Below are 25,239 nucleotides of genomic sequence, written 5' to 3' on the forward strand. Positions count from 1 at the left end.
TCACCTGAAGCCACCAAGACATGCAAATGCCCACATGTCCAAAGCAGGGCTGCTGTGGGCATGAAGGAAGCTGTGAGGGTGGATAGGTAGTGCCAGTCACACCCATGTGATGTGAGTGCTAGGCCCACCTGAGAGCCCAGACAATGCTGAGGGATCTCAGTGGGGGACTACAGAGGCTTTGATGACCAGGCCTGGGGTTTGTGCTTCTAGTTTGGGGCTGGAGCTCCAGATGAACCTAATATGTATCCATGTCTGTGCGCTGCTGCCTCACATCCTCCTTTCCACCCCAGCCTGGGACCTGCACCTCTGCTGTCCAGATTTCAGATCAGGATGGCTGCACAAGGCCAACCTCCTGTTGCCTCATCTGGATAATGGGGGATGGCATGAGGTACCCCACCCCCACCTGGGTCTCTTCACCTCTGAGGGTCTGGTTCTTGACTTGGAAACACAGGGTAGGCAGGGAGCCAGCTGAGCCTCCAGACAACCGCTGTTCCTAGACTCTGTCTATCCTGAGGTCACACACTCCCTCCTGTGCATCCTTCCCTCGAGTTCCTCCTACAGACCAAGACTATTCTAACATATGAATGTCCACACAACCAAACAGAGCTGCTGGGGGATAAGGGAGGCTACACACAGGCCTTGGCTGATGCCCAGTGGTGAGCAGACTCCAAACCCACTCAAGGGACCCCAGAGCCTTCCCAGGCTCAGACATCATGGCTGGACTTCCAAGGAATTAAGACAACCACAGGCCAGAAGGGGAAGTAGGCGCTGCTCGATGCCAGCACAGGGCTGGGCCTCATGTCTCCTGTAAGGACTCAGAAATGAGGTTGAATGTCTAGCTTCTTTTGGGTTTGCTCTTAAGACCTGTAAGGCTCCAGGCATTTCTGGGCTACATTCAAGCTGGGGCAGAAGCTATGAAGACCCCTAGGTCCAGATATTTCCATGTTGCTGTACATTGGTATGCGTAGGAATTGTGACCACCAGTGTCAACTGACTGTCATAGGTGGGGTGCCCTTCTTGCTCCCCTGGTCTCTGAAGCCACAATACAGAGGCTTCCTGACCCTCCTGACAGGCAGGGCCACACCAGCCCGTATCACATGTGCAGAGCATCAGGCTTGGAGTGGCTAAGGTGGAGCAAACCTAAGATGCTGTCTTCCTCCATGGGTAGGCCCTTCCCAAATAGAGCTGCTCCTGGAATGGCCCCAGCAGAACTGGGGATGTTGGTGATGTCTCTGGTCTTCATGTCCCACCTGAGCGGTGATGACAGGTCAAGGCGTTTGATGACCCTCCCCGTGGCACAGTCTCCTGTCATGGTGCCGAGGAACAGCAGCTACACTCCTGGGCCATTAGTTTTGCTTTTTATTGCCATGTTCCAATTTACAGGGATGTTCTTCCTTTCATTCCTCCCATCAGGTTCAGCCCCCACAAAGTATAAGGCCTGCTGGTACTCCCTTGGCCAAAGCTTTCCAGATCTGTCCCCCTTTTTTCCCTCACAGCTTCAGCTACAAGGGGGCGGGGGGGGGGAAGGGAAGAGGCATTTAACCTGCCTACTGTCACTGTGTGAAATATGTTTGTTGCATCTACAGATCAGACTTGGTTTACCCATGCCTTACTTACAACTGCATTTCAGAGGCTGTAGAGAAAGCAGGCACCTTAGGAAGGATGCAGTCATCTAACACCTGGCAATGCAAGTATTTGGGTGAGTGGGTGGCTAGACTGGGTGCAGTATAACAAGAGGGGTCAGCTCTGGAAGCCTCTTCCCACACCTCCACCATATAAGGAGCTCCCCACTACACTGGGTCTGACCCAGTGCAGGAAGTCCCACCTGCCCAAGCCTCCAAATGGGAAGAGGCATCACTGCATGTCTCCATGGTGATAGTCACCATGGTGTTTAGTGGCCAGCTCTGATAGTCTGCCCCAGGGCAGACATGGTGTGCATTGCCTTGGAGATGGGACTAAGGGTTTTGGAGGCTTACTGGGACCTCCAGGTCAGCAGCTGTGGGCCCTTCTGGACCTGGAATCCTTCAGTTCTACCTCTCACTGGTGATTGTGGTAGACTCAGTATGTCTTCTCTGTCTAGGCCTGCCTGGAGAGGACAGTTGTCAAGTTCACAGGGTGTTCCTAAGGACAGGGTTGTGCCCATTGCCACCAAGACCTAGGTGAGGAAGTGTCCTTCCTCAGAGCCCTGAGGCACTGCTGCTTCCTCTGGGATGCCCTTCCTCACCAGAAATGGGCCAAGGAGCTCTGCTCACAGGAGACTCTCACTTGCTTACCTGGATCAAGTCCCCAGTTACACTGATGTGCTGGTTCTGACCTTCTGGTAGAGAAAAAAGTACCCTGAGCCTATGGGGCTAGTGGTAGTGGTGGGGTACAGGGATCTGGATGTAGTGGGGTGAAGGAAGAGGCCTCTGGGTGCAATCTCACAAGCCAGCTGTGGGGGCAGCTTGTTCTTGGTGAATTTTGGATAGCTACTGGCCTTCCAGGGTTTGCTGACCACCTTGGCCACAGTCTTTTCCTTTCCTTAAAACCTCCTGTTTGCAGGGAAGAGGCTAGTCACAGAGGGGTGGTGCCTACCTGCATAGGTGGTTAGGGTGGCTGCAGGCATTCCTCTCATGGCCACACTGCAGGGTGGAGAGTCACTTGTATTGTATAACATTTATGCTACCTTAGCAACTGTCATTTCAAAACCCAAAGTGCACAGCTGTGTTGAAGACAAGGCTAGCCTGCTCCTCTGTCCACCCCTCCCTGCAAATGACCGAGAGACACTCAGGGTTGGCTGTGGGGGCCCAGAGAGCCCTTCTTTCCAGGGGCCATCACTCTTCTCCCTTCCCAGGGGCTCTGCTAGATCTCCTGCCACATCCTTCTTTGCCAGAGCCTTTGGACCCTTTGCTCCAGGCCTGGTTGGCTCATTTCCTGACCCAGCCTTCTGCTTCAGAAACCACCACATGTCTTTCACACTGAAAGCATGGTAGGCATGCCCATTGTAGTGCTTTTAAAGACCAAAGAGTCCAGGCCACTGGACTCCCCTCCCAGGGAGTACTAGTTTCCCTTGAAAAACTGAGCCTTGAGCCTGTAGAAAAGTAGGCTTAACTGAGGTGTCAAGGACTAATGAGGAGCAGATGGTGACATGTCCCAGGGTATCCTCGAGGCCCGAGTTTGGTGGATACCAACACTGTGTGAGATCACACCTCTAGGAAAGCCACAGAAGGTCTTCCATGGAGCTGGGGGTGGTGATCCGGCTGGTGAGTGCAGAGGAAGGCTGGGGACTAATGGGACAGATTTGGGTCCTTGCTGGCACATGGGCTAGAAGTATGGGGTTTTCTTAGTGAAACAAGTTGTGCGGTGGTGGCAGCAATGGACAGGGGAGGGAAGATTCTGCTTTTGGTCACATGTTTTTCAGCTGGGCCCCTGGCTGGGCATCCGCATGCACACTGGGAAGCTGGTTAAAGCTGAGGATGACTTAAATCCTTTGATTCCTGTCATGGACACTGGGAATAATGGATATTTCTTGGATGAAGGGAGAAGGTAGCAAGCCTGATGGAAGCTGTGACTCTGTGGTATCCTGAGCAGGGAGCAGAAGTCACCTAGGTCACACAGAAGCTTCTGGTCTCTTCACTCCATATGGCCTGAGCATACTCAGAGCTCTCTCATTTTGTTCAGAAGCATCTCAGTGTTCCAGGGAAAGACTTCATCATCCCACAAGCTTGTAGAATTAGGGACAGAGAAAAAAGAATCACTCAGACAAACAGAGGCAGCAACACCTACAACTTCAGAATAAAAACAGAAAGTTCTAAGGAAGGAGAATCTTAACAGCTGATGCTTCTCATGTGACACCAAGCCTTATGGTTGAGGACTTTTTCTTTTTGCCCCTCCCCAAAATAGTTAACTTTTTAAAATAAATCTCTTCATCTGTTGCCAAAAACAGAAATAAATAGCCCAGAGAGATGTTTATCTAAGTTTGCTTTTCTACAGATTTCTACCCAAAGTAACCTTGTCCACGTCTGTGTACACTGTGAGTGAATACAAGAAAGCTGCCGGAAGGAGGAGGGTGCCAGTGGGTCCTGCCACTCGGGGCTGTCAGGATCGGAAAAAGGGTCCCAGGCCCCTCTGAGGTGGCCAGTGTCATCCTCTGTATACAGAAGGCTGTCTCCAGGATCACAGCTTGCTCAGGAAGAGGTCAGAGCAGACGAGAAACACCAATGGTGCATGGCTGTCTTGCCGGGAGAGGTTTCAGGGACTGTTTCCAGGGCTGTGGAGAACAGGGGTGCTCCCGATGTGTCTTGTGTCACAAACTGCACTGGGTCCCTACCAGCGGGCCTCACATACAAAGGGAGATCCCTGGTGTATCCCCTCAGTGCTCTGTGGGGTCTGTAGGCTCTGGGCATACAGTACCCTCATCTGGGGTCTCAGCATCCGCTGTGGCCAGTGCAGGGAACTGGGGGATGCCAGTGAGGGCTCGGAGGCTGTGGGGATCGACTGGGGGGACAAGGGTCAGCGACTCAACACTCAGCGTGTCGGCAGTGTCCTCGTAGAGCAAGGAGATGGTGGGCTGCTGGGCCGGGAGGAGGCTGGGGGACAGCTGCAGGGTCTCCGTCTCGGAGCTCCTGGCCAAGTTCTTGCTGGGCTTGGAGTTGACGTCCACTTCATCCACAATCACCGACTGGTCTAGAAGGTGAGCCTGAGGCTGTTCTGGAGTTGTGGGGGCATCTAGGTGGGAAGGAAAGCAGAGATATTCTCAGCTCCGTTGACACTGTAATCAGCTGACACCCGCCACTCCTGTCCTGCACCGAGGTGGAAAAACCTGTGGGGAGACTGCTGGCATTAGGGACATGGCTAGGTTCCACCTACTTCTTTTTGGGACCCAGAAGCTGCTAACTCTCATCTTACTTAGGCCTGGGGGTAGTGTGTCAGGACCCTGGGTGCCTGACTTGTGATAGCAGGGGAATACTCAGGCCTTGTGTGAAATCAACACTTGAATACTGAAAGTGAATATTGGCCTGGGTAGGCTTTGTGTGAGGGCAAGTCTGGATCAATTGCCTGATGGTAAATACTTAAACTGAAAGCAAACAGGTTGGGGTATATCTATAATTCCAGGCTATTTCCAGAGGCTACATTTGCAGATACTTGCCAAGGAGTCCAGTGCAATAGTTTTTTAAAAAAAATGGTAGAACTTTCTAGTTTCTAAAATCTTGCACTGTGGTTTGCCTCTGCCTTCTGTAGGCACCGAGTTAGCACCCACCAAGGGGATGGGCTTGCCAGAAATTTGTCAGAAGTTTCCTACAAGGGCCATGACGAGGAGCCATCAGCTTCCACCAGATTAGAATTGCTGGGTTTTGTTGTTGTTTGTTTGTCTTGGTGCTTTATTAGACAGTGGATAGATGCCAGCCACTTGCTTCTCTATGATACTCAGCCAGGAACATGTGGCATTCAAGGGAAAGCCAACCACAACTCCAGAGGCTGGACATCTGGACACAGAGAGGAAGTGCTGGGAATCCATTCATATTTGTATGGATTTCAGTATTCACAGGCCTCAGCGGAAGATGGCAATTATTCAGCCCTGAAGCTGTATGAGGGGACTTAAGGAGCAGATGGGATGTAGTTTTGGTTCAATGTCATTCTTGTTGATTTCATTTCTGTTTTCTCATTTAAGACAAAATAAAACAGAAAAGCGAACCAAACATAGAGCCAAAGGATGGAAGAACGAGGATCAAAATAAAACCAGGCAACATGAAGAATAGGTGGAGCGCAGAGGAGCCACAGGTAAGGGAGAGGCATACCAACTCTCCCAGCACGTGCTGCCTTCCTTTATTCTCTAGTCTCTGGGACGATGGAAGGGCCAGTCAATTCCTTCATAAGAACTTTGTTTTTGTTTTGTACTGCTGGGGATGGAACCCAGGGCCTCAGTCACAATGTTAGCCAAATGTTTACCACTGAGCGACTGCCCAACCTGTCCTTTCTTTAAAAAGAAAAACTAGAAGAGGGAGAGAGCAAGCAGAAGGCTTTCTAGAAAAGCCACTCCCCGTGCTGTGCTTAGGGCACATCCTTGCTTTTGGGGCTGTGGGTGCTGTGAGAACTGGTGCAGAAAGAGAGGGTGTGCGCTGAGCTCGGAAGCGTGTGCTCACTACACCACCAGTGCTGCTTTCTCTGCCTTCCACTAACTGCTCTACTGTACATCGATGCTTGGGAGCTGGACTAGCTTCAGTCAAGTCCCTCTTGGGGCCTTGTGAGAACCTGCTGTCTTCAAGTGGCACTCAGTAGCTCAGTGACCTCTATGAAAGTCTTGGAATAGGTCTGAGCCTATCTTGGAACTCCTCCATGAGGGGTTCATGGCTAGGCAGCTTGGAAATGACTCACTCACTCACTTGGAAATGATTGCAAATGGAATTGTCCTGCCATTGGTGTTGGGGGTAGGGAGTGGGGAGCAGAAACATTGTCTTCCTAGGTTTTAACCTCCTTCCTAGTTCTGTAGTGGGGCTTTTTCTAATAAGAATAATCAGGAAGGCAGGAAGACCATAGTCAAATCCATCAAAAAAAGTAAAACAACTAACAATATCAAATATACAATGGCTGCCTTTAGAAAAGTAACTTTTAATTAAAAGGGCTGGGTTTTTTTTTTTTTCACCTTTAAAAATACTCCCAGCCAGTTTAATAGAAAAAGAGAATGCCATCTTGCTCCCACCTACAATTGCTGTTTATACTAGGAACTACTTCTTGAAAATGGGCAGCAAATTCATCTGACCAAAGGTGAAAAAAAGAGAAGCAGGCAGGTTCCCCAGGGAAGGCACTGCAAGGGCACACTCTGCTCAAAGGCTGAGCAAAAAAGGTGACTTGCTGGGTCTTGGCACCTCTGTTCTGCTCAAGCCCCTCGCATTGGGCACTGAAGAGGAGGGGTTTAGACATGGCCTGGAGAGGTAGAGAGCCACAGCAAGAGTGGCAGCTATAGCAAGCTTGTGTTCCCAGCAGGGTTGTGGGGTCTCCAGCCTATGAGGGTACTAGGAAGTGCCTTGACTGACCTTCTTAGGCATGATCTACAGCTTTAGGGCAGGGCTTTACTAGTCTTTGAAAAGTAAGTGATGGCTTCCAGAAATGATGTGGACTGGTTGTACATGGGCTGGAATGGCAGACAAGTGCTTTGGGAAGGAAGGAAGGACTCCACAGAGCAAGCTAATGCAAAGCTCAGAGGGTCAGCTGGCGAACAGAAAGCAAAGTGAAATTCCTGCTGACATATACTATCAGCACACGGACATGTCAGCAAGCATTGGCGAAATGTCCCAGGATGGTAGCAGCAGTGGCCCTGAAAAGGAAAGCCCGGCTCACCTCTCCTGGTGACGCTTAAAGTGACTGGGGCACTGGAAAGATGGCATCTACCAAGGAGGTAACACTGGGCCTGGATGACAGCTGCATTTGCTGCTTAGCTTTGGCCAAGGCCTGGGAAAGAATATACTAGGTTGTCTTTACAAGCTCTCAATTCCCTAGTCAATAGTAAGCTGAGTGGCAGGGATCTGTGTGGACACATGGGACACGACCTCCAGCCCAGGGCTGACTCTGGCGAGGCCACACTGAGCCCCATTGCTGGACAAGTGCAATGCTCTGGGATACCCAGGAAGGACTGACCTGGGGCAGAGGACTGGGGAATGTGGCCTTAGACAGAGGACAGAAAGGGAAAGAACTGACTTCAGGGAAGTTGAGATCCGGATAGTGTGCTCGCCAGGCCCAGCTTGCCCACCCTGCCCATGCCAACCCTGTTGCATGTGGCAGGAGTATCATGGGCCCATGGGGCTCCTGAAGGAAACCTGCCTGATTTGATTGTGCGTGAGTTGCCGTGGCAGCTGCTGGTCGAAGCACTAAACCCAGTGGCCGCCGTGACTGTCGGCCTCCGATAGGCTGAACACTCGCCGGCGTCCTTTCCTGCCACTCCTGACTAGAGGGAAAACACAGTGACAGATCATAGAAAGCCTGTAACAATGGAACGGCGAAGGGGAGGTGGAGAAGAAAGGGACATGGCAGTGACAGACAGTGAGTATTAGCAAGAACAATGGGAGAAGGGCTGTGGTTGGAGTGTACTAGCATTCAGCTGGTACCCAGATTGCCAGCCCACCAAGTAGACAAGACACCTCCATGCTGTCCCCCAAGATGAGCCAAGGTCAGGAGATCTAAGAAAACAAATTGTTCATTTATGAAACTTTTCTTTCTTCTTTAGACAGGGTCTCATAGAGTCAAGGCTGGCCTCAAACCTGCTATGTAGCCAAGGAGAATCTTGATCCTCCTGCTTTTGCCTCCTGAGCGCTGGTGTTACAGGCATGTACCACCAGGCCTGATTTCTGTGGTACTGGGGACGGAACCCAGACTTTGTGCATACCAGGAAAGCACATGGCTGATTGAGCTCCAGTCCCTCACTCATATAACGTAATATGGTTAGAGACAGAGAAGGTTCAATCCTGTTGCAAAGATTTGGGTCACTGATAACTTCTGGTCTTGTCAGAAAAATCAGGGGTCAAAGGGACAAAACTGCCTGTCAGTTTTATCTGGGACCTGCAGAAAGATGGAAAACAGAGGAGGAAATGCCTGCAGGAAGGAGGGGCATGGTCAGAGCATCAGAGCCAAACCAGAGTGAACTAAGCATTTCTGACCCTGGGGAGGGAGACATGGAGGGATCTGCTTTAAGTTTTAAGTAAATCCTGGTGTCCTGACACCTGCCTTAGATTCACAGTGGTATTTTGAGGAGGACAACTTGGAAAGCCCCATCTTGGAAACCAAGAATCAGGGCACAGAGCAGGAAATGGGGAGACTAGGCATCAGTGGCTAAGTAGGAATGCACAAGCTGGAACAGGAATACAAAGAATGGCTCATGGTGTTGTGGGGACATGGTCTCAAAAACAAGCTGTAGGAGTAGAGCTAAGATAACGCCACAGAGCACAGTGGGAACATGGTAAACACTATGGGATGCCATGCTATGGACAGCCACACTTGTCCATTTTAAGTTGGGTAGATTTTGCCACCTCAAAAACAACAAAACAACAACAACAACACACCACAGAGAAAACTAAAGAAAAGACAACACTGCCTACTTGGCGTGTCTGCCCTTTCCTGGGTGACCAAAATTCAGTGTGAAAATCAAGGCAGGGTGCTTGGCGAGTATGAAGGAGGAAGGGAACCTGACGATGGAGGTCATGGAGGTCCTCTGTGCTGAAAGAAAGCCAGCCCTTTCTTTCTCCTGTCAGCCCTTGGGATGGTCACTGGTGGCTACAGTGCACAAGCTGACATTTACAAGGGCAACCTGACCTTCACTGTAGCATCATTTCCAATGAACACTTTCTGTTTTCTGCCTCAAAGAAGCTCGCAAAGAAACTGTAAAATCTAGAGCACATGGATGCCAGAAAATGAAGGGGCTGTTTAAGGAACTCAGGGCAGGTCATAGAAGCAGTGTCTCAGCCCTCTGAAGGCTGAGGCAGGAGAAGCATCAGTCCCAGGCCAGTCTGATTTACATGGTAAGAGCTGTCTCAGAGACAATTCCACAGAATATGAGTGTGTACAGCTGGGTATGACTTTGAGTGGCCATCCAAGCATGCTCATATGTGTGTGAACGTATCAACATGAGGGTACACAGGGTACTGGGCCCACATTTGGTTCTGACAAGGAGCCCACTGATTTCATCCCAGGACACTGCTTTTGATTTCAGTGTCTCAAAAATAGGGAAAGCGCTGACTCCAGCCTGCTCCCATTTTCTCACCCATGGTCAAGCTGAGGCTTGTCAGGCTAGCTGAGCTAGATATGTGGGTCTGTGATGCCTGGTACAGATAAAATACATGATGTTTAGCTTGCCACTCAGGTGCTGGCCACCCAAAAGCACTTTTGTTAAAGTGCAATGGAGCCAGGTGCCATGGCAGAGGCTTACAGTGTCAGCATTCAGAGCTGAGGCAGAAGGCCTAAGAGTTCAAAGCCAACCTGGGCAACACAGCAAGACTAACCTCAGAAAATAGAGAATAACATACAAGAAGGAGCAGTGGGCAAACAGACTGAGTGGTAAGTGGGTGCTGAAGCAGGCCACTCAAGTCCCCTCAAGTCCCCTCAAGTCCTTTTGATAGGCAAAGGCTGACCATGGACACAAACCTCCTTCTCAATATCTCTGGTTCCTCAGGCATCCTGAGATTCAGTGTGGGCTCTCTCTCAGTTTGGGCTATTTGAAGACTCCCAACTTCAGCTCTTGCTAAAAAGCCACTTGAAATAAGCACAGTCTTCTATGGCTGGGAGGGGAGAGAGCAGGCACTGTTGGTGTAGCTCACCAAATTGACTCCTCTGGGCACCCTTCCTCTTGGCTGTGGTCCCAGTCTCTGCTGGGCTTACAGGTTTTAAAACCACTTTTGGGCTGAGGCTAGGAACTGCTTCTCAAAGCCTTCTGCTTCTGTCCTCAGAAGGGCAGGATTTGCAGGAAAGCTTTAGGGAGATGGTGAAAAGGATTCTATTTGTCTCTAACAAGATAGAGAAATGGGGCACAGATAGGCTCATGTGAGACTGAGATATGCGTTCCTTAGGGGCTCCTGGTTTGCAGCATTGACTCCTTGTGTCTCATCTCTAGAAATACAAGAGCCTTCTGCAGTTGGTCTGTGCTAGCTGGGGGTGTTCCTGCCTCATCCCTTATTGTGTGTTCCAACTGCACACATGTCTCTGTGCTCATCTGATGGTCCTTGTCTGCTCCTGCTCATCCGTGAGAACCCTGCGTTGCCACTTGGTGTCCCTAATGTCTGTGCACAGTAGGGACTCAGTACAAACCTGTCTGCCTAGAAAAAAACAAACAAAACAAACCAAACCAAAACACAACAACAGTGCAGTGAGGAAGATCCAGGGAGATAGCCTGAAAGAAGCCAGTGCAAAGGCCCATCTAGTAGAGGGATGTCTTGGGTCAGGTCTCAGGGCTATCTACGATAGGCAGCCTGTGCCACTGATGCCTGGGAGCACATGCTGAGCCCCGACAAGAAACTGAGAATGTCTATCCTGGGGGTACATGTGGGTCTTTCAAATCCAGGCAGGAAGTGTGAGGTTGATCTAGTGGGACAGAGCAATGCTCAGGTAACCCTCCCCAGCACCAGCCTGTTTCATCCTAAGCTTGGGGAAACCCTGCATCAAAAGAAAATGCGGCTATCTGGGGTCTACTGTGCTTTTGGGGACCCAGCAAGCATTCCTCCGATTGGGACCCACAAGGTCCAGCAGATGTACTCTATGAATCCCCAGGCCCAATGAGCGGGATCATGGCTTTGGAGCTGGGCCCAGAGGCAACTGTGTAAGACAGCTGTTACAGCCAGAATTCAAACTTTGACCTGGGTTCATGTCATACCCATGCAAGTACCCAGGAAAGACTCAGGGGCCATGTCCCATCCTCTGCTGAGTTATTTTAGAAGGCAGAGCATGGCTCTGGAGTCACCAAGGATAGGGTTCACATGTGAACTCACCTACCTGCTAATGGCAGTGTGATAGATCAGCCATGTCATCTGTCAAAACCGTTATGTTTTCCAATAGAGGAGAAGGTGTCTATGTAGTGTACCCAGGCAAGGTGCCCAGCCCTAGGTGGGTATCTACTGCGATGCCATGCAGGGTATACATGGGGCGAACATGTGTGGGCTGGGGAGGAACCCACACTGATCATGGGTGTCCATGCCATGAGAAATGCCAGAAAAGTATGAGAGCATTCTCTAGCTCTTTAAACCTTTTAGACTGACGTAATGCATGCCTGTTACTTGTGGGGCTTGGTGTGCTATTCTGACACATGTAACTACGTGTGGTCAAGTCAAGGGAAGAGGAGTGTCATCACTTCAGACATTCAGTGTGTCTCTGAGCTCTTCTGGCTATTTTGAAATGGATGGAAAGATATATTGGGACCCAGAGCTGCCCTATTGCATTACTCAGCCTAAGACCCTAACCCTCTCACCTAGCTGTATTTTTGTGATCTGACCCTTGTGCAATTTTGAGCATTCAACACCATGAAGCACATGCAGGAAACTAGTCTCTCACTAGCTAGATGACATCAATACTACACTTTCCTGACCAGGTAAGTGACCTTGCAGTGGGGCACTGGTGTCTCTAAGTCTCTGGAGTTTGTTCTCCTGGCTTCAAGAGGGCTGGCAGCTGCTCTGTATACTAGGAGCTCCCCAGCCTCTGGGATGTTCAGTAAATGTTAAGGTCAGCAATGCTCTGTGTGAGCACCATGTCCTTGAAACTACTCTGAGGACAAATGGCTCTTGGCAAGGCCACAGCTGTTCAGGCTGAGCAGCAGGCAGACATGGTGGATGATGTGGGGACAGGCTCCTCAGGTTCATCCAACAACCAGCTGATATTGAAGGACAGTGCCTCTAGCTGATGGTGGCAGCCCTTGGCAGTAGGCGATGCAGGGGCATCTTCACTGATCCCTAAATACTGGGCTGCCACTTAGAACTAAATTCTGACACCTGGTGGAGGGCCTCCCCTTCCCCCCTTTCCTCTATCCTTGGCTCTCCCCTAGCACAGCCTGATAGGGCATAGGCATGGGAAGAACGGTCTGGTTAGGCTGGGCCTTCAGGAACAAAGCATGTACTTGGTTCTGGGTGGAAGGGATAACTGGCGGTGGAGCACTAAGGTGGAGAGGCTCTTGGGCTCCAGTGTTCTCTTCTCAGGATCAACAGCTGAATCTCAGGGCATTTGATTTCTGTCCCCAGAATGAAGCATAGCTCTTGGCCAGGTCAGCTTCTCTGAAAGAGGTGAGCTATTGTGGAGTGGACAGAGGTGGATGGGTAGCCAGGCTTGGGCTTTTACTGTCATGTCACATAAAAAATGGGGCTGGTGTGCCTGCCGGGATGCAGAGAAAGGGAGCAGACACTTCAGAGGTCCTGACTATCGCTTATTCACTGGAACTGCCTGGCCATCTGACAGCTAGGCTAATGGCCCCTGGATTTGTGAGATGTGAAGACATGTTGTTGGCACTGGGCAGGGAATAGTGGGGATAGGGGCTGAGGGAGGCCAAGGCAGAAATAATGAGCACATATTGTAGGGTTGACTTGGACAATGTAAGGCTTCTCTTGGTTTTAATTTTAGGCAAAGAAGTGTGGCTACCTGCTCACTTAGATGTTGGCTCTGCCTCCTTAAATATGGAAGAAAGATGTCCATAGTTATGTGGAAAAGACCTTTCACCTGATGGGTACTGGAAAACAGGAGCTCTTGGGTTCATATGTAGCTATAGGAATGTGCATGTCAGCAAGTGTATGCATATGCTTATGCAGCCCTGCACTCCTGTCCTAGAGTAAGGTGAGGCCAGTACAGGGCTCCAGGAGCTGTTCTTTGCTCTGAAGCATGTTCCATCTGCATTTCCCTGCTATGTGCCTGGGAGGAGCATGACAACTGCTTGGATCTGTGCTACATTCAACTGAGTCCAGTTACTCGCCCCTAGTTTGGGGGCAGGGAGAGAGGCTGACATTGAGTTGGAAGAGGTTCCAGTAAGGTGGGCCTGAGGGTGACCTTTCTGCCTGGGCCTGTGACATCAACAGGAGATGGAAAAAAGTACCTTGTGGGTATAGCACAGGTAGGCTAGGATCTCCTGAGCCACAGACATGGGTACAAGGATGACTCAGTCCACTGCTGGGAGGATGAAAACTGAAAGTATCATGAAGGGAAGTACAGTATCCAGGAAGGCACTGGTCCCAGTGGCATGGCTATGGCACTACGGCCTTACTTTGACATGTCTCCCCCATGATTCCTCACTCCATAATTAAATACGAGGAGGACAGGTGCCCCATGAGATAAGCTGGGCAGGGTTCTGATCAGACCTTGGAGGCACAGAGAAGGGCATGGAGGGGGTACAGGCAGAGACGTGGGCACCCTGTGGATCATGGGGTAGTGCTTCTGTGTGTGAAGCCCTGCACTGACTGGGGACACTGGGCTTGTCCCTATTTTAGCCCTGCCCTTTTGGCTGCATTTGGGGCTGTGTTAATTAGGAACCAAGCCTGATGTCTGTTCCCTGGGACCTGATGCAGAACAGACAGAAGTATGTGTAAGCTGTATGTGCAATAGCCCAGGACAAGGGAAGTGGAGGAGGGCTGAGGCATCACAGTCTGACTCCACTTAAGGACTCTTTCTTTATGGCCTTTGAAGTGGTCTACGTTAAAGGACAGCAAGATGTAACACTGCTCTGTCTTAATAAACTCCCTTAGAGTGGTATGGTATGCTCCTAGTGGGACGTCTAGACAGTACCAAACACCCAAAGAAGAAACTTGCATGTTGGGGCACAACTAGCACGGATATGATTCCTCCTTCTCCCAGGGTTCATACGGCCATATCTGAGAGACTCCTCCAGGTGATACACACAGACGTGAAGACATGCCACTTAGGCTAGGCCTAGTTGGTATCATCCCCTACAGCTCTGTAGTCATGGCAGAGCAGAACAGACCAGCCAAGATAAGTGCTAATCCAGCTGGGGAGTGATGCCATCTTGCTAAACACTGAAGAACACCCTTGAGTGGCAGTGTCTTCCAGACACCATGAGGAAAAGCTGTGGGTGAGAGGTCATAGCAGACACAGGGGTCACAGTTTCCCCAAAGAGCCTCCCAAAGTCCCCCATGTCTCATGGCCAATACCTGCTGGGCTCTGAGTTGCTGAGGGTGTAAAGGAGGAGCCTCCTGAATCACAGTGGCTGGTGCTCCCGCTGCCGCCAGGGCTCCCACTGGCAGATGGTGGTGATGGTGATGACAGGGATGGAGAGCTATGCTGGTTTATGCACTGGGCCACAGCAAAGCCTGCAAGACAGCAGTGTGCAACGTGATTAGTTAGAAGAGTTCTGGCAGGCTTTGCAGAAGGAGCTCTACCCCCATACTGACTTAGAGGCTATGGGAGGCTAGATTTTCCTCAGAGGCAACATGGGGTCTTCAGTGTTAAGACCACCCTACCGGTCTTGTCTCTCTGTGATTCTTGGCCTCTTTTCCAGAATGAGCTGATCCCTCTGGTCAGAGACTAACCTGGGCATGTGTGAAGCTGCTTTAAGAAACAGGTCCACTGACCAGACCAGGTTGACTGTTGACTGGCTATACTCTGAGGCTTCAGGGCTCCCATTGAAGGTAATACAGAGACCACCATCCATGGGGCTAAATTTTGGGTCTCACTCTGACAAAGGGAAGGTGAGCTGGGAAGTCTCTAGGAGAATGGAGAGCCCAGATTCTCCCCTCTCAGAACCCACTCTGCCTCAGCAGTCCTGGCAGGGCAGGTTTAGAAGTAATGAGGGCTCTGCTAAAGAGCTCAGGGCCAGTCAGCAACAGCCCACCCTAGAGCTACTCATACACGAGCAGGCTCTGTGGTTTGTGGCCCCACAACATGCGGAGGGGCCTAGTCCTCAGTCTTAGACATACTTAGCTCTGTATGGTGAAACCCACCTCTTAGTAGCAGGTAAAGGGCTACTGTGGCCTCTCAGTCTGTTTTTGGTTGCTTACTCTCATGGCCTCAACCGTGGGGGAGATGTAGAGCTGTGAGACTTCCCAGCAGGCCTTAGCTCAGGAAGAAGGTACATGGCAAATGCCGATTAAGAGTGTTCTTTGCTGACTGGAAAGACGACTCAGCAGTTATGAACACTTGGCTACCCTTGCAGAGGACCCACATAACAGCTCAGAACCCGACCTGTAACTCCAGTTCTAGAAGATTTAATGCCCTCTTCTGGCCTATGTGGATACCAGGCAAATACTAAAATAAAAATAAATCTTAATTTTTTAAAAAGCGTCCTTTATGCTGGGTGTGGCAGCACACATCTTTAATTCCAATACTCAACATTCATGAAGCAGAGGCAGGCAGATCTCTAAATTTGAGGCCAGTTAGGTCTATATAGTGAGTTTCTATATAGACTATATAAAGGTCTATACAGTGAGAAACCAACAACAAAAACAAAAAAAAGTGCCTCTTTATGACAAAGCTCAGTCTTGCTGGACAGCCCAGGAGCTGTATTCCTGCCTTACGCCTTCCACAGGCTGGGTTCCAAGCTCTTACATTCTGCTCTCCCAAAGGGCTGACACATCTGATTTTGTTCTCTGCAAACATGGAGACTCCCAAGGAATAACAGCTCAATAATCCCAGCAGTTCATGCAGGCTCGGCCACAGGGGCTGGTGCACTGCAGACCACATCGCCTCTCCTCCCTCCCTCAGCTGCACAGGCTCAGGGCAAGTCCTTTGGCAGAAGGGCACCTCTCTCAGTGAGCACACTCAGCACAGCTGGCCCCAACCTCACTCTGCCTCTCCTGCACTGCTGGCACCTCCAGGGTGGTACCGTCTCATGGGCTGGGTCGCAGACTGAATAACAAGAGAGAGCAAGAGGAACTCCAGCATTCATCTCTCAACGTCCTGGCTTTGGATGCCATGTGACCAGCCGCCACATCCTCTGGTTACGGGTCTTCCCCACCATGTGGACTGTATCCCCTCAAACCACGAGCCAAAATCAACTTTCCTTAAGCTGCTTGTCACAGCAACTAGAGAAGTGACTAACTCATCAAGTAAAGTCTTAGGGGGATAAAATTTTGGTTTCAATGTGGCCTGGCTACACAAAGTAGAGTCATTGCCATGAAGATCATGTAGTCTGAAATGCAAACTGCATCTTCTGTGAGAGCAGTGTGTTTGGCCTCATGCAGTACAAAGGATAGAGCACATTGCTGCTTCTGGGGAAGCTAGATCAGTGTGTGTGTGTGTGTGTGTGTGTGTGTGTGATCCAGAGAAGGTCCTGCACCTCCTCTCTTCATCTACAGAGAGGACCTCCTGATCTACACACCTCTTCCCTGTAGATTCAGTAGGACCCTACACTTGGCCAAGGAACAGCAGTTTACATACTAATAATGTTCATGAGGAACTACTGTTATCAACTGACAAAGCTCACTGATATTCTGGGCCACACTCTAGGGACAGGTGGCATGTTTCATGGCAACAGTAGGTGGATAGGGCCTGGTGGGCAGTGCTTCTTGCCCTCATCTACTGTCTACCTCAGATGGCTGTTACAGAGGGAATGGCATTGCACCAGGCTCTAGACCTCAATGAGGCCACACTGAGAGGTTGCCTGGCGGGCAGGAAAAGCCAGTAGAGGAAACACGGAGAACATCTGGCAGATCCCAACACTGCTCAAGACAATTCCACAGGGACAATCAGCCACAGCTTCACACAGCGAACTTTATAGCTGCTTACTTCTTAATCACCTACAGTGGTAAACCCCTGATTTTATAAGCTATTTACTTGCCTTGAAAATGAATTACCCCATAACAAATCAAAATGTCAGGTGGCTTTTCCCAAGCTACCAATTTATCATATACACACAAACAAGCTGAATGTTGGAAAAGTGTTGGGACTGAGCCTTGTGTGCTCCTGAAGAGATGAGTGACAAAGCTGCGTACTGAACTCATGCTATTGGTGTGTCTGTCCCAACTCTGTCATATTTTGTAGGATCGACTGAGTAGAGGTGCTGAAGATACGTTTCCCTCCTCTGCTGCTACTCCAATCTCTCATCCTTCTCGATTCTTCCTGCATGTTGCAGTTTCAAGGTTCTCTCTTCTACAATGACTTGCCATATTGGGGGATTGTGTGGGCACTGGAAAGAACTGCAGATGAATGCCATGGCTAAGCCCTGGGCCTCAGAATTCTTGCTTCATCTCAGCAAGGCAGTTCTGGATGAGCTAACTATGGCAGGGATGCCAGAGGTCTTCTGGGCCTGTGTCAACCTATAAGGGCTGCCAAGACTTTGCAAACACATAGACAAGCCAGAGATCATGGGATGGGTAACAGGCACACAGGCTCCCCAGGGTCTTCTCTGCTGAGGACAAGCTTGGCTCACCCTGTGTCTGTCTCAAGAACAGATCTCAGATCTCAGATGTGTACCAAAGGCTGTGGGGACTTGCAAGCCTGTGGACCCAGTCTGTGTCTAGGAACTGAAGTCACTGATGGTGGTGGAAATGGGGCATGAAGGTGGCTTTGGGGTCCACATGCTGATGAAAGGGTGTGATATGGGGAATGGTTGAGACAAGGATATGTCCAGTGCTGGAGAAAAGCCAAAGAATTCTGACAGGCAAATGATGAAAGCCTCTACTGTTGGCAAAAATGCTGGCAGAAAGCAAGATTAAGTGCCCAGGAAGTGCTCAAGACGTGGTAAGTGAGGAAAGGTTAGCAAAAGCATGCCCACATACTCCTACTTAAAAAAAAATCCAGGTGTTCCTCATCCCTGTCCAGAGCAGACAGAGCAGCTGCAGGGGCTGGGGCTACGAGGGAATGGGTAGGTGTAGAGTAGGGAGGGTTTCATTGTGTTTTAGAGACTTGTCTGAGTTGTCCAAGCTCTTTACCATCAATTACTATTATTATTACTAAATAAATACAGAGTCTGATGTATCTCTGACTGGCCTCTAGCCCACTAAAAACAGCTTAAAATACCTCAAACTTCTGATCCTCCTGCCCTACTTCCCTAAGTACTGGGATTACAGACACATAGCGTGCTCACTTTATGTGGTGTTGAGATTAAACCCGGGTTCGGGCATCCTCGCCAACCACACTACATCCCCAGCCCTGTGAATATCATTTCAATCCAGGAAAGAAGAGAGTAGAGGAGAAATAGGATGCCTGGAAGCCGGGCACACTCAGGCCCAGTGGGACCACCCACTATGAGCTGCTCTGATCTCCCAGACTCTCTCCTTGGAAGCTCTCAGGACCTGGACAAACTTTCTCAGAGTAGGGCCAGGCAGGTGGACCCATGCCAACAGCAAGACATTCCCTTGCTTTGCAGGATCTCTGAGGTACATGGGGCAGCCTGGAGCCTTTCTGTCTTCCTCTGCTCCATTCTACCATGGTTCTGGGACTGTGAACTAACGAGCAGCTCTCTGGCATTTGTCAAGAACAAAATTACTACTAAAAGGTCAGCCTTCTATTTTAAAAGCAGTCACAGAGGGAATGCTGGGCGTGGAATCAGAATCCCAGGTTCGAGTCCAAGTTCTGTGCACTCTGGCTTTGAGACCTGGGATGAGTCCCTTCCTCTGTTTATGTCTGCCTTTGGCACTCGTAATAACCAGGTTCACGAGATTTCAGAACCAGAGCTGGTGATGGCGGTCTACAGGGTACTAGCTAGCTTATATTTCATCTGTGTTTGATATTGGACTAGTGTTTAGACCCTGAGAGATTCCACACACAAATCTGTATGTCTGCCTTATAAAACTCAAAGATCAGGCACTGCAGGGCCTTGTCCTGACAGAGCTGTAGCTAGAGCGAGGTGACAGAGCTGCTCTTTTCCTTCAGACCTGACTTACTATCCTGTGACAATTCAATGTTATTTCTGTCCCCATTCTTACATTCCTAGACAAGTCCACAGGGTGCTCTAACCCATAGAGACACTGAACCACAGAACAATCATGTAGAAATGGACCCTCTCTTCCAGCAGCCTAGGCTGCACACAGTGCTCTGTATTTGCTGGGACACTGCTGCAGACTCCAGTTCTCCTTTGCTTCCTTTCTGTCTGCACAGGTCCCTTCCTGGCCCTTGAGGGCTTATGTGCTGGCTGCCAGCTTGGGCAAAAGTTCTCTCTCTAAACCCTACAAAGTCTGTCCTGCTCAGGGAATACATGAGAAACTTGACTGCAAAGATCTCTAGTATTTTGTGTAACAACTTTCATTATTTGAGCAGCTAGCACCTTTTGGACATGTTTCAGATATTGCTAGCTATTTCCTATTATTCATTTTCTCCCTTTACCTGCAGTTACAGAACCTGGCCACTAGGCATGGCCATGTGACTGGAGTTGTGGCCATGAGACAGTCATCAAAGTGGCATGTGGGATTTCCAAGAAGCCTCTTCAACAGGAAAGAGGGTAGGTACATCCTCTATTCTGCTTCCTGGAACACGGATGTGATAGCCAGAAATCCAGCAGTCATCCTGGACTATGAGGGGGAACCATATTGTATATGAGCGAGAATGAGTTTGGACCCTGATGGAGGCACCACTTACCCATATGTGTGATGCTTTTACTGGAGGGCAACCTAAACCTCTCTTCTAGCATTTTCTGTGTTGTTGAAGCTGATCTTATCTGACACTGTTGTGGGGGAATGCCTTGTTAATGCAGGATCAAGTCCCCAGGCACACTGATGTGCTGGTTCCGACTTCTGGGAGAGAAAAAGTGCCCTGAGCTTATGGGGCTAGTGGTAGTGGTGGGGTTTAGGGATCTGGATGTAGTGGGATGAAGGAAAAGGGAGAAGGGCCGATGATCCTGACTGTGAACTTGAATCTTCAGCACATGTTCTCTTAACTTTCTTCCATGGTGTAAGTGGAGATTTTGGCAGAATCTAGTGGATGAACTGAGTGTCTTTCTGAGTTAAACCAGAACTCAGAGATTATAAAAGTCAGCTGAGACCTTGAAACTGAGGGCCATGAGAGACTCACAGTGTGCAGATATGGAGGCTGGGTGTAGCTGAGTCTGAAAAGAAAACAGGGACACTGCTATCTGTGAGCTGCCTAGAGCCAGCCTTCTGGATACTTGACTACAATGTAACTGCAGCAGGTTAACAAGCTTTTGCCCTTTTGGAGTTGTGGAACTAGCTTGGGTCTACATAAGGGATTCCGCAGGGGCCTCTCAAAGGGTTAAGTGCAAGAGCCTGCTTAACTCAGGAGTCACTCCAAGGGCTACACCTGGCAGAGCACTAGGGGCTCAGGGCTTCCAGGATTAACTCTATCCTCATCCACACTTCTAGAGGCTTGGTGCTCCCAAAATGCATCTGTAGTTTCCCAGTGAAAAGTGAAGCCGACCACCAGAGAGACAAGCCCTGAAGCCTATAACAAAAGCAGCTGGTACTAGGCCAACAGCAGGGTGCATGCCAAGTGAAAGCAACAGCAGGAAGACTGTCACAGCACAGCATATTTGGCTTGAGCTTCCCAGGAATTCTAGCTTGGGGAAAACACAGCATGGTGCAGCTCTTGGCACCCAGCATTCACTGAGAAGCCTGCATCCTTTGAACCCTTCGCAGAACGTTCCTGAAAGAAGCAGCAGAGAAGACTCAACTGCTTGCCTTCAGGTGTCTCATTCATTCTTCCAAGAGGCCAACGCATGGCGGACTTTATCAAATTTTCTTTTCTAAGCAGTGAAACTCTGATTTCTACCAGGGTTAAAAATGGAAATGCTCTGGCTGGTGCAGAGAGGGGCTTCCCTGCTTCTTTCCAGATTTTTCTGTGGCTCATTCACCCTACACTTTGGCTGGCAAAGCAAATGAAGGAGGGCAGGAAGAGCCAAAAGGCTTCCCTGTCTGTCAGGAAAACATGGTGTGCCACCCTGAGCCCTGGGAGTTATGAAGGACTGGGACCTGCAGCCTAAGAACACAGCACCCCCACCAGGGCAGTGTTTCCAATTCTTCAAAAGAAGGTGGCTATCTGGACTTTTATGTAAACTAAGTACTGCCTGAAGTTTTAAAATGTAGAAATCACAACTCAATCTCCCCCCACCTTTTTTTTTTTTTTTAAGTAAGTGGAAACAGGATTTCTCCCAGTGTGGCCATTAACTTTCTTTGTAGCCCAGAATGACCTTGAACCTGATCCTTTTGCCTCCACCTCTTGAGGGAAGAAATTACAGGCTTAAATGGTCCTGGGGACAGAAGGCAGGGCTCTGTGAAGGCTAGGCAAGTGCTCTTACCAAGTAGCAGCCCCTGCCTGGCCTCACGCTCTTTTTGAAAAACAAGGTGTGGCCTACCTAAGGGTTGAGGGGCAAAGCCAGCTTGCCCCTTTTCTGTGCTGGGCTGTTATTAGCCGCTCCCTGAGCCTAGTAAGTCACCTGTGACAGCCCCTGTGATGAGTGCTGTGTGAGCCTGGAGCATAGGCTGTCTCAGCCAGGGACAGCGGTGCTCCGCTGAGGCCTCTGGGAGGAGGGAGAAGCTCTAGGACCTGCCTTCCCAAAAGCCAACTGTCTATCCTTGAGGCTCCAGGTGAGGACACACAGAGTGCCAGGACTTTCACAGTAAATAAGGAGCTAAGGGCCACAGACTCTGGAGCTCGCCTTTCATTAGCAGATTCACTCAGAGGCTGTGGCTCAGGCGCCCGGCCAGGCGTGTTCATATTTTCTCACCATACACCGAGATGCTGGGAAACAGTGAAAAAAAAAAAAAAAAGAAAAATCAATCAGGCCTGTGACCTCCTGCACAAACCCAAGAGAGCCAATGTGGCATGGCCTCAATCCTCTCTCCCTGGCTTTCCTTGACACTGTCCTTCCACCTCTGCTGCAGCCTGCTAGGTCCCTTGGGTGGGTCCGGGAGGGATATGACAGAGCCTAAGATTTCAGTCTGCTGTGGCTCTGCAGTCTGGCTCCTTACAAGGTCTGGGGTGGCATGGAACTTTTTCACTCATGTATCTGAGCCAGTGTGTCTCTGGAGCTTATCCTTGGGTAAAGTAAAATGAGGGTGGATGTGGCGAGACTAGGAGCCAAGCAGGGGTCTAATGAGGAAAAGCCACCTTAGGAAGATGCTACCAACACTGTTAAAAAGCCCACAAGTGGTTGAATGGTTAAAGGACACTGGCTGGCTGCTCTTCCAAAGGACCTGGGTTTTCAGCACTTACATAGTGTCTTACAAATATCTGAACTAAAGTTCTAGGGAATTTGACACCTTTTTTTCTTGGGCACCAGGCTGGCACAAAGACATTCATTCAGGTAAAACACCCAAACACTATAGGGGAGGCTAGGGAGATAGCTCATGTGTAAGAGTGCTTGCCACATAGCATCACAGCATGAGGACCTGAGTTCAAGTCCCCAGCACTCACATAAAAAGCTGAGTATGGCTGCATGTGCACCTGTACCCCCGTTGCTGTGGAGGTCTGAGACAGGAGGATCACTTGCTAGTGGCAGCCTAGGTCCAGTCTCGGCAAGACAGCCTGTTTCAAGGAAATATGGTGGGGAGTGATACATCAGGATGCCCAATGTCCTCCCCTCCAGCCTCTTAGCATGCATTCTCACACACACACATCTATACCTCACATACTGTCAGACAAATAAAAAATCAAGATAATAAAACAGGCGTTAGACAGACAGACAGCTCAGTGGTTAAGAGTGAGAAATGTTCTTCCTGAGAACGAGTTTGGCTCCCAGCACCTAGGTCGAGAGGCCTACAACTATTTCTATTTCCCACTCTAGGGGATCCAACATTTTGGCTTCTGTGGGCACATACACTTGTAGCACACACTCTTCCTTCCACACACACATAAACAGTAATAAATAATCAAGGGACCAGGCTGGGACCTAGATGCTTATCTGGAGAACCTCAGAAATCCATACAGAAATGAAGTTCTCCTGACTTGTGGGCACCTTTGTGGCTTGGGTCCCAGTCAGGCGGGTTCTGTACACAGACCCTCACACCCCCTACCCTCACTTCCTGCCTCTCCTCAGTGGGTCTAAAGATGCAGTATTTCAGAGCTGTGAAATCTAGCATCATCCTAAGGGCTTCACACTCAAGTACCACTTTAGATTTTTTTCCCTGCGGAAAAGCCATTTTCTGCCCTGTATCCAGGGATGGAGGTGGTGGCAGATATGTAAACCAGGGGAAGGGGCCACACTATAGCAGCCACCATTCTCTGATTTCTGACCCTTGTCGCAGGTGACTTGATGACTGGCTATGCCTTCAAACAATTAAAGACTTTTATTTCTGGTTGGTTTTAAAGGGGCAACATACAAAAATATCTGGGAACTTGCACAATCTGATAGCCTATAGCTCTTTATCCATGGACAAATCCTCTTGGATTTTAAGGGCTATATGTGAAAACCTGTAGAAAAGAGAAAATATTTTTTCAGTATTCTGTTTTCTCCCTGCACCACCATTTTGATATGGCTCAGCCCTTTTGTCAGTTGAGGACCTGGTTGTGTGGGCTACCACCCATGGGAGACACCCAAGAGCCATATGTCATTTTTGCTGCTGGGGAACACCTGACCTGTGTGGATGTTAGGAGTGCAGGTAGTCTTCCCTGCCTTGGACAGGAGCATCTGCCATGGAGGGTTGGCTAGCCTGTGGACCTGGGGCGCTGGTTCTCGAGAGGCACTCTGTGGATTATCCTGCCTTCAGATTATTCAAACTGTGGGGCACCAGGGCTTGGGCTTTCTCCCCAGGATGCCTGGGCCTTTGCCTCTCCCAGCCCCTGCCCACTTCAGATGGCATTACCGTGTATACATGAGAGAGCACAGAGCTCCACAACAGTCTCTCAGCCAAGGCAATAGAAAGCTCACCAGCGGCCATCTTGACTGCCTGTGTTCTGAGGCAGCAGACAAGGCTGAAAGAGCAGGGAGAGGGAGGCTGTTAGATAGCTATGGGGGCATCAAGGGTGGGGTTCCCAACCCAGGAACACACAGAGCAGGTGGGCCAGCTGGGATTCTGTGAAAAGAATGTCCCCAGAGCCTGTGGTGGGCCAGGGGTGCCTGGCTTGCTGAGAAGTTTCTATCAGCCCTGCTCTACCCTTTGAGGACAGAAGCAGAGCAGCCTTGTGGGATAGGTCTCCTAATGTGGATGCCTAGCCCTGAGGATTCCACAAGGTGGTAGTATACAAAGGGGGCAGGGAATTCATAAACTTTTGCAAAAGGTATGTGGTGTTGACATGTACTTAATACTCCCCAGGGCAGACAACCATGGGCCTGGGTTCCCTGTCCCTTTGTTTGTTAGGACTCAGGCTTACAGAACAGGATGGTTTGCTCCTGCTATAGCTAAGTCACCAAAGCTGTGTGTGTGTTTTGATTGGGGTCAGGCCAGATGGCAATGCTGCCTTACATATTACTACTGAAAGAACCAAAGATTCTATCTGCATGGTGGGTATAAGATGGGATCAGGGAGAGTGCTGAGTCACACAAAGATAAAGATGGGAGTCAGCAGCTTCAGAAGCTTACAGCTGCTGCTCAGTGGACAGGACTATCAGCTTCTGTTTCTTCAGTCCCAGTCTGCTGACACTCGGTCAGTTTCTGTGCAAGGGAGAAGTCCTGGAAAAAGCAGAAGCTTGGGTACAGAACACAGGGGACAAGGAACTTGGGCTCCTCCTTGGTAATGTGGCCATCGAGGACTTGCTTGCTCTAAGAGCACATCTTTTTCTTTGTATCAAGTTATTTTACCCCAAGGGGCTGATGAGGAGAGCAAGAGTAATGTAGGCTAAGTGTCTGGGCCCTTACATTGTGACTACTGGATTGGAACTTGGTTCCAGTGATGTGAGCGACTCAGTCAGTGACACAGACACAGGAATATGTGGCAGGAGAGACGATTTGGATCTTTTGTGAATGCA

The 25,239-nt window shown here is 49.8% G+C and overlaps 1 protein-coding gene across 6 annotated transcripts in view; it reads right to left on the reverse strand.

Annotated features, from left to right (window-relative positions):
• Positions 1 to 1,341: 1,341 nt before the first annotated feature.
• Clec16a (C-type lectin domain containing 16A) overlaps positions 1,342 to 25,239 on the reverse strand; it is a 205,776-nt gene continuing 181,878 nt past the window's right edge. For 4 of the 6 annotated variants that reach the window (XM_055597725.1, XM_055597723.1, XM_055597722.1 and 1 more), the window contains 2 exons: positions 14,598 to 14,756; positions 1,342 to 4,707 (listed from right to left, as the gene is read on the reverse strand). In XM_055597725.1, coding sequence (XP_055453700.1) covers positions 4,352 to 4,707; positions 14,598 to 14,756 — 515 coding nt within the window. In that variant the 3' untranslated portion in view covers positions 1,342 to 4,351. Of the gene's footprint in view, positions 4,708 to 7,317; positions 7,429 to 7,797; positions 7,922 to 14,597; positions 14,757 to 25,239 lie in introns of all 6 variants that reach the window. The other 2 variants (XR_008719030.1, XM_055597726.1) reach the window with 2 other exon arrangements.

The sequence above is a fragment of the Psammomys obesus genome, unplaced genomic scaffold, assembly GCF_907164565.1.
Source record: "Psammomys obesus unplaced genomic scaffold, mPsaObe1.curated_primary_1811, whole genome shotgun sequence".
Classification (NCBI taxonomy): Eukaryota; Metazoa; Chordata; class Mammalia; order Rodentia; family Muridae; genus Psammomys; species Psammomys obesus.